Here is an 18,745-nt window from a genome sequence, read left to right as displayed (position 1 = left end):
TGTGTGTGTGGCAGTGTGTGTTTATTGATGGCTGTCAATGCTCACTGGACCGAGGATGATCTTCTTATTGGTGGCAGTATGGTGCATATAGAGGAGAGGACCTGCTCAGTGGGCCTTTCTGTCTCTCTGCTGCAGAAAACACTTGGATCTCTTCCATCCCCCGTCATGTCCTCAGCTGGTGCTCTCTGCAGTTGGAGGCGAGCCCCATACATACTGTATCAAACCAAGCTGTAGAGTTTCCTCTCCTGCTTCATTATCACATGAATGGTTGCCATGTTGCCATATATTGTATGACTATTGTTGGCAAGTCACTCAAAGTCACTGGCATGTACATGGCGAGCTAACAATAGCCAAAGGAGGAGGGATTCCTGTTTGAGATGGTGTATATTCTGCTTTATTAAAAATTCAGCCGCATTTTTGTAGTTTTCTCATCATATCGTACTCACCAAGTTAAGTCCTGAAATCTGGGAACACAACAACATTGCTCCAATAAAGTCTGACAGTCAGATGATCAAACATGTTGTGTATAAGCCAATAGTTTAAACCTCAGCTCCACCACAGTGGAAATATCATTAATAATTCCATATTGCACAGGGAAGCTGTGCAAGACAACAAAGGGCAGACAGACAATACAAAAAAAAACTAAAGGAACCTCGGGGAACAGTGCAGTCAAACAGAAATAATGTGGATAACAAGTACATTATTGTTCTTGACAAGTGTGTTTGCGTTTTAGTTCTTCTGAGATATGTATGATGTCCATCGAGTGGGATCGCCAAGCCATAAAGAAAAACTATGGTTAATTACAATTTGTGTTTTAATTTTGAAGCTCTGGCCTCTCAGTTTCTACCGCCTGTGATGGTGCATTATACTCACCAAAGTAATTACAGAGATCTGGGAGCACAGCAGCAATGCTGCAAATTTGTACAACAGGACAAAAAACATGAGCATTCAGACTGTTATACAAGTGGTAAACAGACCCCAGGTCAGACAAACTTATTTGGAGGAAAAAAAAACGAGGGGAACAGTGAAACTATAACTCGAACTGTCTGATATAAACATCTGTCACTGACAGATGGTCTTCCTGGTTGAGCTTTGACCTACTGTACATCCTATATTCTTGCCCATTCCCAGTTTCCCTCTGCAGACAGGGATTATTAGTGACATAATATTTGCTTGTTTACAGCCTATCTGGTTGTCTGACTGCTACTGATTGTTGTGTTGGACCTTTTTCTAGTGATTTTGCCACCTTCCAAGATTCAAGCAATACATCTAGTGTGTACGATGCTTTCACAGCTCGTAGAACTGATTAACCAGGTTCCAGACCTTGAAACCCGCTCTGACATCTCAAATTTGTTGAACTCTTCCAACAGATCTGATATTGGAGAAACAGCTGACCGATCAGAGCCCAGCGGATGGCATTAAGATTGGGGAACCGAGCTACCTGACTGCATTCATGAAAAAAAGGCAACAGAAAAATAGCAACAAGCTTGGATGAGATCGGCACAGCTGTACAAGTTCTTGTACGTCCATGCAGAGATCAACATATACATTTAATCAACATAAAAACCAATAAGTTACCAGCTCCTAGTTTCCTCTATTGGAGCCTCCTGGTCAACTGAAAATGACTTAGCAGGAACAACACGTCACTCGCTGCTGATTGGTTTGGGCAAAACAAAACAAAGTCACAAGTCCCAACAAGAAATCAGGTTAGGCACCAAGTGGCTGGGCTACAAAAATAAAAGTTGTAATAAACTGTAGTTTTCCTTTGGATGTGGATCACAGAAAATGATTCAGTCCTGCTGTCATGCATTTCAGATCCATTATATTAAGCAGATTATCTATTCAAAGTGATTGCACACATGTGCAAATCCAGGATTTTAAGATTGTTTTCTTCAAATTTAAAACGGGTATAATCATCTGACTGCTTGTTTCATGTCCTGTCGGGCGTCATTTCTGCTGCATTCCCAGATTTAAGCAATTGACTCAGTGAGTGCAGTGTTAATGATAGGAAAGACGGCCAAAAACAACAAAATGAGAGCCAAATACAATCAGAACAGAGTGATCCTTTAATAATGTGCATCACAGAAACAGAGTTAATGCTGTACACAGTTATGGGAAGGAAAAAACAGAGGCTGCTGCTGCTCTGGCTTCTGTTAAGTTGAACTGTTTCGATTTGTTTCGTTGAGGGTCTTTGAGTTAAAAAGAAATATGATACACGACACTTGAGGTCCTTAACCTCAGGGATGGTCTGCCGCCTGTGTGTGGTAAATCTCTCCTATTCTACTTTTTCTTTGTTTATTTTTACTGCGCTCTCGCTGCCTCTCTCTCTCCCTCTGTCCTTTTCTTTTTCTCTCCATCATCCTCTCTGTTGTCCGTGAGCATGTTAACACTCCAGCCCTGTCAGTGAGCCTCATGGCACCATGGAAACCAGTCACACCATTCTCTATCAGTGTGTCTTTGTGGATATATGTGTGTGTGTGTGTGTGTGTGTGCTGATGGGCGGGATCAGGGTCTTGTTTAGTTTCAAAAAGCTGAGGAGAGGTCGCGGCCGTCCCTATAGGCCTCATGCTGTAATTCATGTAAATTCCCTTAAGACCCCGACCGCTTTGTTTTCCTCATTGTCCCCCGCAACCTGAATCTGATGCCTGTGTCATCAGTGCAGCTTGATGCAAAATTAACGTTTCATTTTGTTCAGTGTGAAATACCTTCATGTCGCTCCTTTCGAAGTTAACCAGATACCCCAAGTTATCATGATAGTGTCGCCATGTGATACCTCCGACACCAGACTCCTCTCTGTTATTGTGCTGCGATGAGTTCAGCCAGAGTTAGCGAGGCTAAAATTGACACAGACATGGATGAGGACAAGGCGAAGCGACTGCCAGAGGACAGTGCTGTTCTGTCTTATCAAGGCATTGTCATGGTTTATTACTTGAATTACTGATGTGATGTGACCTCCAAAACAATATTGTTAAGAGAACTCAAACAAACAAGCGTTGAAACTTGATTACTTGTAGGAATGTGTTAGCAGCGAGCTTAAGAGGACTAAATCATCCATACTTGTCCTTTCATTCGGTCTCTGACAGCAGTGAAGTATTTCACAAGTGTCCCCCCACCCTTCCCCGATAGCCTTGTGAACCCAGCCCCGTATTCTCTTCCCGAGCCAATCATATTTCACTCCCATTCACATTTCTGAATAGGAAACTAGAAAGGAGTCCTCTCCACGAACACCCACTGATAGGCGAATGAACACACACACGCACACACACTTGAAGACAGCGTGCAGTTCTAGTTAGGAGGGCTTGGTCTAGAGCACAGCATGAACTTTGTTCTGCTAAAAGTTGCCATTGAAATATGCAGTTGCCATTGAAATATTGTTCTTCTATTGGTGTCATGACAAAGAGCAGGGAGGGCGCCGCTCCTATCTCAGTGTGAGTCTGAAGGAGCAATGGGCCGGCGGGGATCGCCCAGTGTCTCTGCTCAACAGAGTCAGTGTGCAGAAATAATGCCCATTAAACTTGGTCAATCACGCCCCTCACTCAATGAATTATGCCCCTTTCACTCATTTCATACCATAATCCATACACCTCTCTGCCATCCATCATCTCTGAAAGATTTCTGCCACGATGAATGCTTTTATTTATGAAACATTTTTTAAATTAATGGCTTCTCATGCGGTGACGTGAGATGCTGAGAAAGCTTTTATACGTGCTGAGTTATGTTTACACAGAAATCGACTGGCGCTGTTCATTAGTGAATTAAGGTGGAATTTTGGCACAGAGGTTTCAGGTCTCTTGACCACCAATGTAGCTCTGATCTGTTCATCACAGTAAGTGGGTGGACATTATAGGCGCAGTAGCATGCAACAATGGGCATGTTGTGAAGCCATTGAGCATGTCTTCCTGATGCAGACAGAAGTCATATGCCTTTGTGGGATTATTAAGTGGTTATATGCCAAACTGCAAGGAGCACTACACACCAGTGGAAGCAAAACAAGTAAAAGTGACAAAGGAGAATACTCCGAGTAAAAGTCCTGTATTCAAAATCCTACTTCAGCAAAATATACAGAACTATTATCATCAAAATATACTACTATGAAAAGTAAAAGAACTGGTTCAGCAGTGCAGTGTTTCCTGTGGCTGGTACATTAGGAATCATGATGTTATTATATTGTCAGGAGAGACGCATGGGTGTGCCAGCCACATTTCACTGTTGTAGCTGCTCAAGTTGGAGCTAGTTTTAACCAATGTAGTGCATGTACTGTTTGATAGATTAGTTCAGTGGTTCCCAACCTAAGGCTAAGGTCCCTCTGAAGGTTCACAAGATCTGAGGTATCGTGAGATGATTGATATGGGCATTTGACATTTTTATTTTATTTATTTATTTTTTTTACTTTTATCTGATTCTTTGAAAAAAAGGGGGGAAATGTGTCTTGGGTGTAATTGAACATCTCGCAGACATCTGAAACATGACAACAAGCCCAAACTAGATATTGTCACAAGAAATCAACACAGGCTGGTAATTACTGGTTTAATCTTTATCAGTGTTTCGCATTTTATAAGCTCTTTTATTCAAAATCTTGATCTGAAAATAGAATACATTTATAAAGTAACATGGGATGGAAATACCTAACTCTAAATTGTGCTTTTACAGTAAATGGGTTAATGTACTTAGTTACATTCCACCACTGCAACTGAGAGGGACAAAAGTGTTAAATAATGGTTTTTTTACCGGAGTCTAAATCATTGTTCACTGTGATGGACAATGTTCTTTGAGACAGATTATGTTACATTTTCTATGCTTTTGTAGTGAGAGGTCCATTATTGAGGGCCGAGCCCAGAGAACAGTGACTCTTTCAAACCATTGTTGTCCTCTGCAACCATAGCTAACAGACACCAAAAGGCCTTTTTCACATCTATTCTTTTAAAACGGGCTGCAATAATACCAGTGAGGAGTCGGCAATAAATACGCTTCCCCTCACCGAGTCAACTAGATTAGATTGCATGGGGACATCTGTTGAGTGTAGGTGAGCACTTTCTCTGGCTTCTCACTGTATGGGAAAGGAAGTCCTTAGGATGTGCCTTGAGGCTTTTTCCTTTTATTCGCATTGCTGTGTTGCCTCTGCTGCACCTCCACCCTCTTTTGAACATCCAGAAAGCTGCATTGACTCGAGCACAATCAGTGCAGCTGACAGTTATTGTAGTGTACACTGGGTGCCATTTGATTTAACCCGCAATTATAGTGTCAATTTTGCTTTTATGCTCTGCCAAATTCATATTGCAGGATGTTATGCTCTGTCATCTCCTCATCCTGCAGACAGTTGCATCTGATGCAAAACAAATAACTTTTTGAATATTTAATGCTCTTGTACAAACCTGTCTTACAAAAAAAAACCACTCGTAACTTTGTAGATTCTGGGCGCTGTTCATGTGATACCAGGAAATGTTTAACCCCTATTGTAGAGAGACAAAAGGTTGTTTTAATCCCACTGTGAGAGGGGAGGGAGGGTCAGGGGAGGGACGTGGGAGGAGGGGTTGTGGGTGTGTTGGAGGGGTGGGGGTGGGGGTGGGTGGGGGGTTGATTTTGTGAGGGAATCGGCTCCTCTCTCTTTGCTGTCACTCAGTCATAGCAGACACATCGAGGAATACACAGCCGCTGGGATTAAGACAACTGAACTATACTCTGAAGCAACGGATGCACACACTGAGGGGATTTATTGTTACTGACACGTGCTGAGATAGAGGTGATGTATACTCTATTTTGTTCATGGGGCTCTTAGAGCGTATAATCACCTGTTGTGTAGAAAGCAAAGCCTCTGATGCTCCTGAAGATCTGCAGGTGATGGTCCAAGTCCAGTGGATTTCTTTCCCTCCTAAACTAATGAAACCTTCTGGATGATTCTGAGACACTTGATCGATTAGTTGATGTACAAAAAATTAATCTTCAGTTTAATATCAAGGATAAACACAAAATATTTAATTCTGCAAGCCTCTTGTATGTGAGGATTTGCTGTTCTTCTCTCTATTGTATCATTGTAAGTTAATGTGTTTTGTATATCTCAGACAAAACAAGCTGTTGATTATTAGTTTAAGCTTCTCAATTGTGAAAATTTTCTGCTTTTCTTTTCCAAATGTGATAGTGTTTTGAATATTTTCTCTTTTGGTAATAGACTGTTGGGGGGTTGGCTCAAAATTGTTACGTATACTGTATTTTTCAGTTCTCTGAGATTTTATAAATCAAATGATGAATAGATTAATTTAGAAAATAAATCGATAAAGAAAATTGTCAATTAATTCTCAGAATTTCTGGTAAACGGCAAATCATCTTGGTTTTCTACCAGCTTTGGTCTTTGAAGGTGAGGATGTGAGGGTGTTTCTTTTCCTGAGCAGACGTTTTCTCCAGTGATATGTCCATTAAAGCTTGACAATCAGCCATGCTATTAACATTTTCATGGATAGCTTGCACTTTTCTGGCACTTGCAACATCAACAAATCAACACATTATCTTTATTCTGCTGTTTATTCTGCTGAATCTCAGCTTGTCTTCAGTTTAATGGCACATATCTGTCTCTGTGAGCAGCGTCCCCTTATGTAAATTCATCATAGGTTGGAAAAAAAAGAAAGTGATCCGGCTCTAATTATTTCTCCCGTCTTTGGTGGTAATGATGCTTCATCGGGAAAGCGGTATCATCTACAGCCACACTCTGCCTCTCATTAGCCAAGAGTCTAAAATTAAACCCACAGGCTGAGCCCCCTTCCCCTGTCAGAGGACACGCACGCACGCACACACACACGCACACCACTGTGTGGTAGGCACAGGTAGGCACACACATGAAAACAACACAGCCTGGAGTAGAAAACCAACAGACTGTCATTAGAAAAACGTGTGACACCTCACTACCTGGCATCATCTGCAGTGACGATGCTTATTCAGCCTGTGGACATCTCACTTTACTCAACGTGTCATATTTTGCATGATATGACAAATAGAAACATGCACTATGTCCTTGGAGGCTGCTGTATTACAGTTAAGTGATGTACGTTTGTTAGCATACTGTTCTAGCATACAAACAGAACATCAATTCATGTTTGTGTTTAGTTAGTATATCCACATTGCTTGGTACTAAATATTTTATACATCATATTTATAATGATATTCAGCTTGTAAAAGTAACTCCAGCCAATATTTCTTATTAGTGATGCAATTTTTTTTTAAATTTCATTTTCAGCAGCTAACATGTAGCTTTTTACAGCTTCTTCTTAATAGGCTGCTTTTATTTTTTTGGCACTTAAGGGAAGCACAACAAGCTGTAAACACAACAATGACATATTATCTATCTATAAAACTGATATGGCAATCTTGTTGCTTATTTACACATGCAAACGTGGAGCTACATTAGCATTCATTTGGAGCCTAGTTTTTGTTCACCTGATGAATTTAAGTCTAATATTCACTGTCCTTTAGCTCTGTTTGGGTCTCCACCAACTCCTGATAGATATGTCTGGCTCTTAAGAAGTAGTGGTGCTAACTGAACCACTACTTCACCAGCTAGCTGCTAATTTTTTCTGCTGTTGGTTATTGGCAGGTAATGCACAGTGGGTTTATCAGTGCTTTTTCATATAAAACAATGGTTTACAATGAGGGTAAACAAAAACAGTTAGTTGACCACCAGTAAACCAAAACAAATTACTAAAAGATGCTTAAAAACTGCAGGGTAAGGTGATTATTATCTGTGACTTCATCCCTTTCAAATTACACACAGTCATGATGTCACTGATCCATTGTTTACCTGAAAATATTGATTGGAGCAACATTAAGTTTCAGGATGATTGTGACACATGTTTTTTATTTGTTCTTGACTCTAATCACTTTTGTTCATTGATGGATGTAGACAGAACAGCAACATTTTACAAAGATTCAGGTGTCTTTTTGTTTGTCAGCACTCATGGCACGAGAGTGCTCCCTGAGGTATTGAGGGCAGCGCGGGTCTCTTGCTGTGAGGCGTTTTGTAGTCCTGCTCTCTGCCCACTGCCGGCATCCTATCTCCGGCTATTTTCAGTCTTGGCCCTGCGTTCCTTTGCTTATCACCATGGCAGCTGAGCTGGACTGAGCTCAGCCTGACTCTGTGGTGTCTAAGGGCAGAGGTGGGGTGGCGGGATGGCTGGCTCAATGTCATGGGGGGAGGCAGCGTTTGATGGGATCAGCCTTCAGCTCATTCAAACAGGATGTGGAAAGGTCATTTTGTTGTGGTGTTTTATTCATAGATCTCAGTTGTAATCAGCTGTTTCACAGCTATCTAGTAAGTGCACAGTGAGGCAGAAATTATGAGCTATAAGGTTGAACTGCAAGAGCTGAACAAGATGACAGCTGTGCTGTCGTTCTGTGCTCAGGTATGGTGTCAGCAATAATATAATGTGATGCTGTATATCAGTGGTTTTTAAAATCTGGGTCAGGATCCTTTTCAAATTCAGAGGTGTGGGATCAGATTTTCTGGTGTAACACTCTGTAAGAAGTAATATGCTACTGAAGACACAGGTGTCAAGGCTTTCCAAATCTGTGAATTATACGAAAGCTTGAAGTAAATACTGTAGATTTTGCAAGAGCAGCATGAGAAATAACCTTAAGATAACTGAATCGTAGGTGATAATACACTCCTGATCTTGAAAGAAAACTGAAAAAAAAAACATCTGAAAAAAATGTGATTGTGTGAAACAAAATTACTATAAACCTATAGTTCACAATTGTATCTGTATAGCGACACCAGTGTTCGTATTTAACCGAATGGAAACTGTGGTATCTCTCAATGGGGTTTCCACACTATTATTTACAGCAGCAACCTGGAGTCAATAAGCCTTTGCTAGAAGTAAATTGGATTGGCTCCTTCAATCATTTTGCCCATCAATGCCAGTCGGTTTGTCTGTGTTCATTGTGACAGTGTTTGAGGAGAAGTGCGGAGAGGTTTGGGCATTAAACAAAGGAAAGCAGGATGGAACAAGAAGAAAAAAGAATGACTGTAAAAGGGAAGAGAAAAGAACATCTGAGATTTCTCTTGAGCAAGGAGTTAAATCATCATGAGAAACATTTTTGTACTGTCTTTAAAAATGTGGGGGATGAATCTCAAAAAACATCTTTTAAATCGAAAATACTGTATATCAAGTATGTACAGCCTCATCTCCTGCGGCTCTCTGCATGGGGGCTCCCCACCTTTAAAGCTGAAAAAGTCTGGGATGAAAGAGAAGGGAAGAGATTAGAAGAGAGGATTGGGTATGAGGAAAACAAAGAAATAAAGAAAACAAAGACATGGCAGTTTAAGGCAGTAGGCAGGAGGATGAGGAAAGGTGATGTGAGCAGAGGATGTGATTAGAGAGGAGGAGATAAAAGCAAAGGGTCTGAAAGATCAGAGCAGGGCATGCATCCAACAAATTTACATGATCAGAGCAAAGAGTTGTCAACAGTTGTCATGCAAAATTAGATTAAATATGTCAATATGAACACATAGAAAGAAGGAAAAATCCAGAAAAAGACATAAAGTAAAAGAGGTGCTGTTTGGAGTCAATGACCACAACATCTGCAAACAAAAGGAAAAAAACAAGGCACAGTCTTGAATTTAAGTATATAAGCCTGGCTATTTAATATTATATCCCACATCTGCATTGGCTTCTGATCTTAAGGATGAGGGAGTATAAGGTGATGTGAGGAGGTGGTTGGAGAAGGGGGGAGAGAAGACAAAGAGAGGATTAGACAGAATAGATTAGGACAGAGCTCCTTTGGCTTTTCTGGCTCATGATGCCATGGTTAGGTCCCAGATTCTCATGATTTGTGTAAAGATTTGTCAAATTGTCATTTTGAACATTTTGAACAACAACATTCTGAGATGGAAGAATAGCGCGAAAGAAGGGAGGATAACACTGGGGAGAAAAGTTAAACATGGATAGAAAATAAAAAGGGTGGTAATAAAGGGAAGAGAGGTGTGTGAAATGAAGAGATAAAAGCAAAGGGCGGTAGAGGTGAGATCAAGGTATCGCAGACTTTTTCATCACCCTAGACAACATATTTAAAGTTGTCATGTGAGAAATCAGACAGTTTAACTGTAAAATGATGTCAAGACAAACAACTGTATATCGCCCTTCCAAATGCGCCATGACTTTCTGCATATTTTCACCACTCACATGGGGTCCTCACCCTTCCCTGAGATAACACAGGATGAGTGAGGAGAGAGAAGGAAAATGAAGACTCTATTGAAGAACAGAGGGAAGACAAAAGAGGAGATGAGGTGAGAGGGAAGAGAACGAGAGCAGAGGAGTGAAAATGGCAGTAGGTAGTAGGAGGAGGAGGAAAGGGAGCATAGAGAAGAAGATGGACAGAGGAGGAGGAGGAGAGGGTGAGAGGAGAAGAGATAAAGGAGATAAGACGAGACAAGAGGAGAGACATGGGAGGAGATGTGTCTCTCTACCAGCTTTCAGCCACAGGCTTTAGTGTCTATCAGTTTGGATTACACACTCCTGCCTCCGAAAATCCTTGTCCACACTCTGGTTTACACAGCCTGGGTGTTTGCTCTCTTTTCACCACCAAGACTTGTCACTGTTGGAAGTGTTTGATGATTATGCTTAAGAAAAATAAAAGAAGAATCTTTCCTCTCATAAAACCAGTTGTTTGATGAGAAGAGGTTTAATGTGGGAGCATCCTGGTGTGTAACCTGTGGTTTGACTGTGGCAGAGCAGAAGACCTCCAGTCTGAAAAGGACTTTAGCAGCTTATAATAAACCCAAACATAGAGTAGTGGGCCCATTGTGTAGTTAAATGCATGCACTGGATGTTGGAAAATATGCATCGCTTTGCAAAACTTCCTACCCAGAAACCTTATTAAGAAAGACTGGATTTTCTTATCTTGGCTAAAGTCCTGGTTGTTTCCTCAAAGGGAGAGGAGAGAAATCAAAATTACGAATACTCAAGTTTGATTTGTTATTCTCTTCCATTTTTTTGTTTAACCAGACTGAAGAAAACCACAGAGGAAGAAGAAACAAGACAACCAGCCAGGGAGGAGGAGGAAAGAAGAGGGGTTTCTCTGGTAAGTTGGAAACATTTCTTCCAGAGTCGTCGCCCCCCCCCCCCATCAGATCATCTGCAATAGCAACATGATTTTCCAAAACAGTATGAACTTCCGGGCCTTTTAGAAGCAAACACTTTCTTCTGAAAGGAATTTCCCCTCCCGTAGGATATGAACACACACAAATGTAAGTCTGTTTGCCATCCCTGGCAAGTGTCTCCAGTCCAAATATCTCCATCTATGATACAGCCAGAGTGTGAATGTATTAATATTAACACTCTCTGTAGACCTGCTAAGTCCCTAAACGACTAGCCAACCTTTCCACTGCTGCGACTCCTCTCTCTTTCGGTCTCAGTTGTGGTGTCTCTGCTTTTGTTCTGTCTGTAAGGCAAAGGTCGCCACTTGCTTGACTGGCATTTGTTCCTCTGGCAAAGTGTGTTTTTGTGTCGGCATCCATTTTGGCAGCGAGCTTTGGCAGGGAATAAAAACAAAACACTGTACGCTGGTGTCCAACTATCAGTTTGATGCATATGGTTGTCAAGGTAACACACCCTCTCCTTGCCCACTGCTGTGACAGTGGGCGTCAATACTTAGAAATCACAAAACAGCACTTGGAGCCTAAATTCTGCCTAGTGCCTCTCTTATTGACACAAAATGTGTCGTAATGGAGCTCGCAGAGATAGAAAAGTTCCCTAATGGCATTTGTACAATTAAGAGTTGAAGTAGCTCTCCTTTAAACACAAGGTCTCTGTGTGCATTAGAGCCCAGAGAATTGACTCTCAGCTCACACAGGGTTTTTGAAAATGACCCTCTGTAACCTTTGGCTCATCCCCTCATTCTGTGGGGCTAAAAGTGTGTCTGTGATTCAGCGGGGAGTTGATCTAATGCTCTGTGAGTGGAGGTGACACGGTGTGATGTGTGTCCACCGCCCAGTGGAGTGTGAAGAAAGGATCCCACCTCGGCTTTGCTGCACGCCGAGCCGGGCGGGGATGCTGCACTCACAGCAGAGAGGAGAGTTAAGGGACTCTGACGGCTCCGAGCTCATCTGCCTCTGCTGTTGGTGCTACGCTTGTTTTATTTTGGGCAATAGGGGGGATCTCTCGCTCTCTCTCTCTCTCTCTCTCAGTTTATCCATTTGTGTGCCTGTTTCAATCCTTCGCTTCGCCTCTGCCCATCTGTCAGTCTGTTTGTCTCATTCTTCCCATTTCTCTCTTGTCATTGCGCCGTGGCAGTCGGTTGTTGTTGTGAATGTGTGCTGTCTGCCAGAGAGGCTGAGTCCACAGTTTTCAATGGCCGAGTCATAGAGGGCCACACTTAGGAGCTGCAGACTGAATTTGCGGTTTGAAACACACTGAGGCGTGAAGCGTCCATTGTGAGCAGCAGCATTCAGGTCCCAGGCCCTTCAATAGAAGCTCTGCAGAGGTTTCTGTTTACCTCCACACTGCTGTCTTTCACTGGTTTCTCTCACGTGGCCGTCAGGGAGTGTGGTATTATTGTTTGTGTGTTTTGATGCCAAGTGGGGGAGGATGGGAAAAAAATATGGAGGCTCACCCACTCAGAGCTTTGCCTCTCCAGAAATAGCTCTATATGAGTGTGGCATTTGACTGTAAATCTTTGAGACAGAATTACATAATCCGATCTTTTCATATACAGTGCAGTTGCGAAGTATTTGTGAACTAAAGCATTTTCCTTCTTTGACTTTACTCCGACACCCTGAAGTGAAAACTATGAGGTTAAAGTGCTGACTCGCAATTTTAAGGGCAATTGATTGTGTTTGAGCCTCTGTTAAGTGCATACTGCAAACTGCATGAACAGTAGGACTGTTATCCCCTTTTTATAGCCCCAATTTCAGCAAAGTGCTGCAGGACAACAATCCTCAACACAGAAAAGGCAACCAAGGTGTTTTTAGGGCCAAACTCTTGATTGGCCAATTCAGTCACCTGACCTCAGCCCAGCTGATCATGTGTTTCACTTGCTGAAGACCAGACTAAAGGCAAAAATCCCCTGACACATGCAAGAAGTGCAGATGGCTGCAGCACAGCCCTGGCAGAACAAGACCAGAGGAGGTGCCAACCGTCCACTGATGTCCGTGTGTCTTAGATCTTAGCCACTCACTGGCTGCAAAGGATTTGCAACCAAATATTTAGTATGATGAGGTAAAAATACAATTACAAGTCCAATTTGACTCTGGCTGCCTGTGGATGATTGTTGTACAGTATGTCGTTTGTCACCACTATCTCCTCATTTCCTCATCGCCCCACTGTCAAAAGATCAGAAGAAATGCCTAAAAATGCTTTAAAATACTATTAAAAGTGCTTCCAAACTCTTACTGTTACATTACAATTTGGGGTTTGGGGTTTTTGGGGTTTATTTGTAATTGTGTCAATCAGTTTGGGCAATAATTTAAATGTATAGCCTTTGTTATCTTCCGCATACATCAAGCAAACATATGATCATCTGTTGCTCATGTTTCTTACCATGTCTGACAGTGTTGAAATATATGAAACCAGACGTTCTCTTTTAATTTGTCTAATTGTATTCCGTGCCCTAAAATTGGGAGCCTACATATAACAATGGCTGTAACTGGTATACACTGAACACTGTACTGTGACCCGCTGAAGCTCTCAAAAAGTACCTCCTTTCTATTAACGTGAGTGCACCTGAATGGTTTCATCATCTACTATGTGTGAAATTGGAGCTCTCTCGTATGTGGTTATAAAGTAGTGATATTACGCAGCAGCAGTTCTGAGATCAGACGAGTTGCAGATGAGTAGAGGGATTCGTACACACACAGAGGGGCCCTGGGCTGTGCACGTCGTTTCAGATGAGCGCGTCAAGATATTTCTTAGGTGTATCGTTGATTCGTGCCTGACAATTCTCCAACGGTTCCCTGTGTCAACACTCCTTCCTGCGCACGTTATGTTTAAGAGCTGCTGTATGTGAGAAAGGGGCCATGTGTGGATGTGATTGAGTGCGTGTGTGTGTGTTTTTCAGTGTCTCTGAGGTTCTACGGCGAGCAGAGACAGAGAGGTGCTGGGAGAAGCAGCTAAAGTGTCAGAAAGAAGGACATGAATAAACAAACAGATGAATAGATGGATACAAAGACAGTGAGGGAGAAAGAGAGCCTGAGTGATGTGAAAGAGGTTGTGAGGCCACTCCTGAGGGGCTTCTGCTCTCCTTCTCCATCTTCCAGGGTTGTGGAGAAAAGTCAGCTTCATGCAAATGTGACTCAGTAACTGCTTAGCAGACACTGTTCTATATCTGGCATCTCCATCTTTTCCTAACTCTTTTCTCCTTCCTTCATCTGGACAACCTTCCTCTAGGCCCCGCTCTACTTTCACTACTCATCCTGTCTGTGCAATTATCTGGCTGAGCCTCGAAAATTTTTCTCATTTACACAGCTGAATGCAGTTTTTTTTCATTGCTCCATATGCATCTGTTTCCCATTGCAATGAGTAAATCAATATTATAATTTCATTTTTTATACAGTTTGCAATGCAGTCACCTTATTTCAGTACTGCTCCACAAAGCCAAATCACAGTAACTGAGTTTAGACCAGAACCTGATATTTTGATACTGTTACAGCTAACCTAAGCTAAAGCTAATTTAATGACTTATTCCCTGGATTCCCTGTGATTCAACAATCAGTTTTCATGCTCTAATATGTTTGCACGATTTCTTTTAGTAGAATAATGGTCCTAAACAGTCATTAGATCAAGGGTTTACAACTTGTACAGCTGTTACACACTTTGCAGCCTTCAAACTTTGTCTCCACCATTTCTGTAGTTACTGCTGTCTGCCGTTGAGAAGTGTGAAGTTCTTGCTCAATAGTTTGATATTTTGAAAAAAACCCTTATCAGTGTTCTTCCTGTGTTATATGACAGATTTAATCAATCTCATGTCTATACGCCTAATATGAAACTAGTTTAGCTTAGTTTAGCTTAGCATAAAGACTGGATGCAGGTGGAAACAGCTAGCCTGGCTCTGTTCAAGAAAATAGTTCCAGCACATAACTCCATACTAAACCACAATATGTCGTTTCTACATTTTGGTTTTTGTTCAGATTAAATAAACATAAGAATCAGCTAGCATAAAGACTGAAAGCAGGGGAAGCTACTCGCCTATTTTGGTACATTTAACTGTGTATTAATAGCTATCCTAAGGTTTGTTTAAAATGTTGTGAATTATCAGGGAGTTTTTTTGATTTTCTGCTTCATATTTAATACAGACGTGAGAGTGGTCTCAATCTTCTGATTTAACTTTGAACAAGAAAACAAACAAATAAGCGAAGTTTCCAAAATGTGGAGCTGTTCCTTAAATGAAGTGGTCCACTTTTTGTTTCTAAGATGTTGCTCTTACTTAAAAAAAAAATTCTCACTTGAACTGAAGAAAAAAAGACAGAATACTTGACTGTCCGAAGAGGAGGGGTATATTTTGAAAAAGAAGAGCATGTAGTCCACTCGCCCTGAGTGGTTTTAGTCTTTAGGCTATTTAGACAAAGAGCAGGTAGTAGAGGATTTATGTCCATAGTGGCCACACATGTGGTTAAAATCCTGACCATGTAACCACCTTAAAGCATAAAATGTTTGTTAGAGGTATTTTTTGTTTCATTTTTTTTTACTTGAAAAAAACTGGATCCATCTTCATACTGTGGATCGTTTCCAGTGGTCTGTTTAGTCTGATTCTGGGAATCGATGCAGCTTCAGGACACAGAAGATTGTCCTCGCATCGTAATAAGCTGCTGGGATCTGTCTGTTTGGAAGGGGCCACTAAGAAACCAAATGATTTATGTGGCTGTTAGGTGAAGGTCCTGGTCCAAGGCCAAGTCTATCTGCTCATCAATATAAACAGCCTACTCCCCGGGTGTTGTGGTGGAATACAAATGGCTGAATTTAGATGTAACCCCTCGCTCACCTGCATCTCAGCCAATTCTAATGAGAAATCTCTCTCTGTACCCTCTGAGAAAGAGAGAGAAAGAGAGAGAGAGTAAAGCAATGACTAAATATGAAAGGCGAGAGCACACTAGAGCAGCAAGCTGTATACAGGCTTCTGTCTGTGGATTTCTACTGCTGGGTAAATTACATCAAGCCTCTATCTACCAATATGTTTGTACTGTTTCTAGATTTCATTTCCAAACCAATGGATACTGAATTATTGTATCAAATGACAAGATAAACTAAACTGAAATCATGCATCTTTGTGCATTCATATGGTTGGTGTTTGATTGCATTTTTTGGAATCTGAAAGCAGAATAAAAGCCACTGCTCAAATCTAAATCCATTCCATTCCCGTATTGAATATCTTTAGATTTGGCCTTTTATTAATTTTAAAGTTCTAAATAACTGAAAGCCTTCTACATTACCTTGGTACACCTCCACAGGTGTTTTCATTTATTCTGCCTGTTTGGACCTCTTCACAGGAATGTGTGGGCATGTACAGACTGTGCTTTATTGACATCTTTCTGACTCTCCTTTTACTATTTTTGCACCTGAAAAACTGGAGAACATCCATCCTTATTATTCTTAAAGCCTTTTTTTTATTTTGACATTTTGACATTTTCTAGCAGAAAAACATGAGTGTAGTTAATAACATTAATAATAGTTTAACTCCCGTTAGCTGTGTGAAGCCCTGTCCTTGGATATTGTGCTTGCTGGCTCCCTATCTTGGCATATTAAGATGCTTAATAGAAAGGAGCCATTATTAATGTCATTATTAAGACCTGTAACGTGGCAGTTCCCACTTATAAAAGCAGTTCACATCAACATCCAGTTATAACTGGGTAGCTCAGATTTTGTATTGCAAGGTTTTACTTTTATTAAAAGCAATAGATGCGACTTGGAGCTGTGTTAAAAAGTAAACCAACATTGATGCCACACATCAGCCAACTTCTGTCAGTTTTGTAATTAAACACAAATTTAATTTATATGGTGCTGTACTGTCAATACACAGAATAACCTTCACACAGTCAACTCTATAACATACAAGCTTGTGGCTTTATCTTCCATCTTCAATCAGATGTGCTGTGTAGAGGGATTAAATCTAGGTCTAATCAGCCAGAAGAAATGAAATCATAAAACCCTGAACACCAGTTTAGGTGTTCAGGGTTTAAATATCAAGACTATAGAGATAATGATGTAACTAAAAATCTTTTTTTTTTCCTGGTTACATAGTTGCTAATAGGCTACAGTAAATGATTACCTGATTGTTTTGAACATAGTTTAAAAATATAGAGAAGATAAATGATTTGGCAAGATGAATTAGGCCATAATCTTTTTGAATCCAGATATTTTAATAATTTGTAGCAGGATCCAAAATGAAACCAGATATATGAACCCAGTAAATGGAGCTGGGTATCAAATTGTAATACCTTTTTGGGACAGACCAAAATGCCTTGTACTCATTGAAAATATTCAAAAAGATGGCCCTAAATGTGTGTTCACATTTGTAGTCTTAACTCATTTATTTATTATTAGGGTATTCATGGTTGAGTTCAAAAAGTGGCCAAAAATGCCAATTTTACACTGTATTAGTGTTGAGATAACTTTTAACACTGCAGAGGTTTTGCTTCTTTTTCTAAATGAAAAATATGTTTATATTTCTTAAAGTTGGAATCCAATCGTATTGTTTTGTTATACTAAAACCGAGATATGGTATCAGCACTAGTGTCAGGGAAGGTCAAATGCTACCCAGAACAAGTGTTTACTGAAACACTGTTTAACATTTATGCTGAATGTAAGTGACCATACAATGCATATAGGCTATCCATTCTTCATGAGTAGACAGAGGAGGGCGAGGTGGTCCCTGTACATACACTGGACCATTATCTGTTAAAGCAGTAATTCATTCCTCTGTCATGTTCGACCCTGGGGGACACAAACAAACAGAAACACCCCTGGTCTCCTTCCTCGGAGGCGAGTCACACACTCCTCGTCCATGCTGTTATCACCTTCCAGTGCTGACCTTTTCAGTACCTGCAGCGAGAGACTGACACAGTTAGAACAAAAAAAAGGAAAAAACCCCACCAGCTCCACTACAGCCTCACCCAGGCATTATCCAGCACTCAGCCGACACTTCTCCTGCATTAGCGACCAGTCTCGTCCCGTCAAACACAGACACAGGACAGAGGCTGTTAGCGGAAGCGCGGCGGACTGTTAGTGTTAAATAGGAGCAATGTTTCCTCCGGAATCACCGTTTGACAAATGAGGGCTGATGGAGCAGTTCTTGTCTGGGCCATTATTTCTGATGGGGCCAGACGATGTGTAAGGATGGAGCACTGTTCATCTGAGCTGCGACGCCCTCTGGGCAAAACTACCAAACCCACTCAAAACATACTAAAACTCTCCAAATGATGGATGTAATAGGGAAAATCTCTAAACTATAGCACTAGAAAACCTTCTTGTCAGTGTTGAGTCTCTGGCGTGTTTTCACATCACGTCTTCAGCTGAACTTGTGAAGAGAGTTTTACAGCTCATAAAGGGTCTTCCTTATGAGAAAGCTTAGTCCTTCATTAGTGTCATTAATACTCATTAGCTAACATTTCAGTCATCTGCACCCATGAGACAGATAGAAACATGTTCACACTAAGCCTTGATGAAGTGCCAACACACCATCAGTCAGTCACCACCAGGGGCTTTTCATTGTATTCTTTAATCTTAAAAATTCTCTTTTTCATTTCATAAAAAACCAGCGCTTCAAATAAAAT

The 18,745-nt window shown here is 41.1% G+C and overlaps 1 protein-coding gene across 11 annotated transcripts in view; it reads left to right on the top strand.

The window, feature by feature from the left end:
• LOC130176038 (neuronal cell adhesion molecule-like) overlaps positions 1–18,745 on the top strand; it is a 78,059-nt gene that overhangs the window by 22,861 nt on the left and 36,453 nt on the right. For 9 of the 11 annotated variants that reach the window (XM_056386864.1, XM_056386862.1, XM_056386856.1 and 6 more), the window contains exons 2-3: positions 1,371–1,520; positions 10,989–11,064. In XM_056386864.1, the coding sequence (XP_056242839.1) occupies positions 1,492–1,520; positions 10,989–11,064 (105 nt within the window). In that variant the 5' untranslated portion in view covers positions 1,371–1,491. Of the gene's footprint in view, positions 1–1,370; positions 1,521–5,604; positions 5,741–10,988; positions 11,065–18,745 lie in introns of those variants that run through there. The other 2 variants (XM_056386860.1, XM_056386859.1) reach the window with 2 other exon arrangements.

The sequence above is a fragment of the Seriola aureovittata genome, chromosome 10, assembly GCF_021018895.1.
Source record: "Seriola aureovittata isolate HTS-2021-v1 ecotype China chromosome 10, ASM2101889v1, whole genome shotgun sequence".
NCBI classification, from domain to species: Eukaryota; Metazoa; Chordata; class Actinopteri; order Carangiformes; family Carangidae; genus Seriola; species Seriola aureovittata.
This window is presented reverse-complemented; position numbering and strand designations above follow the sequence as displayed.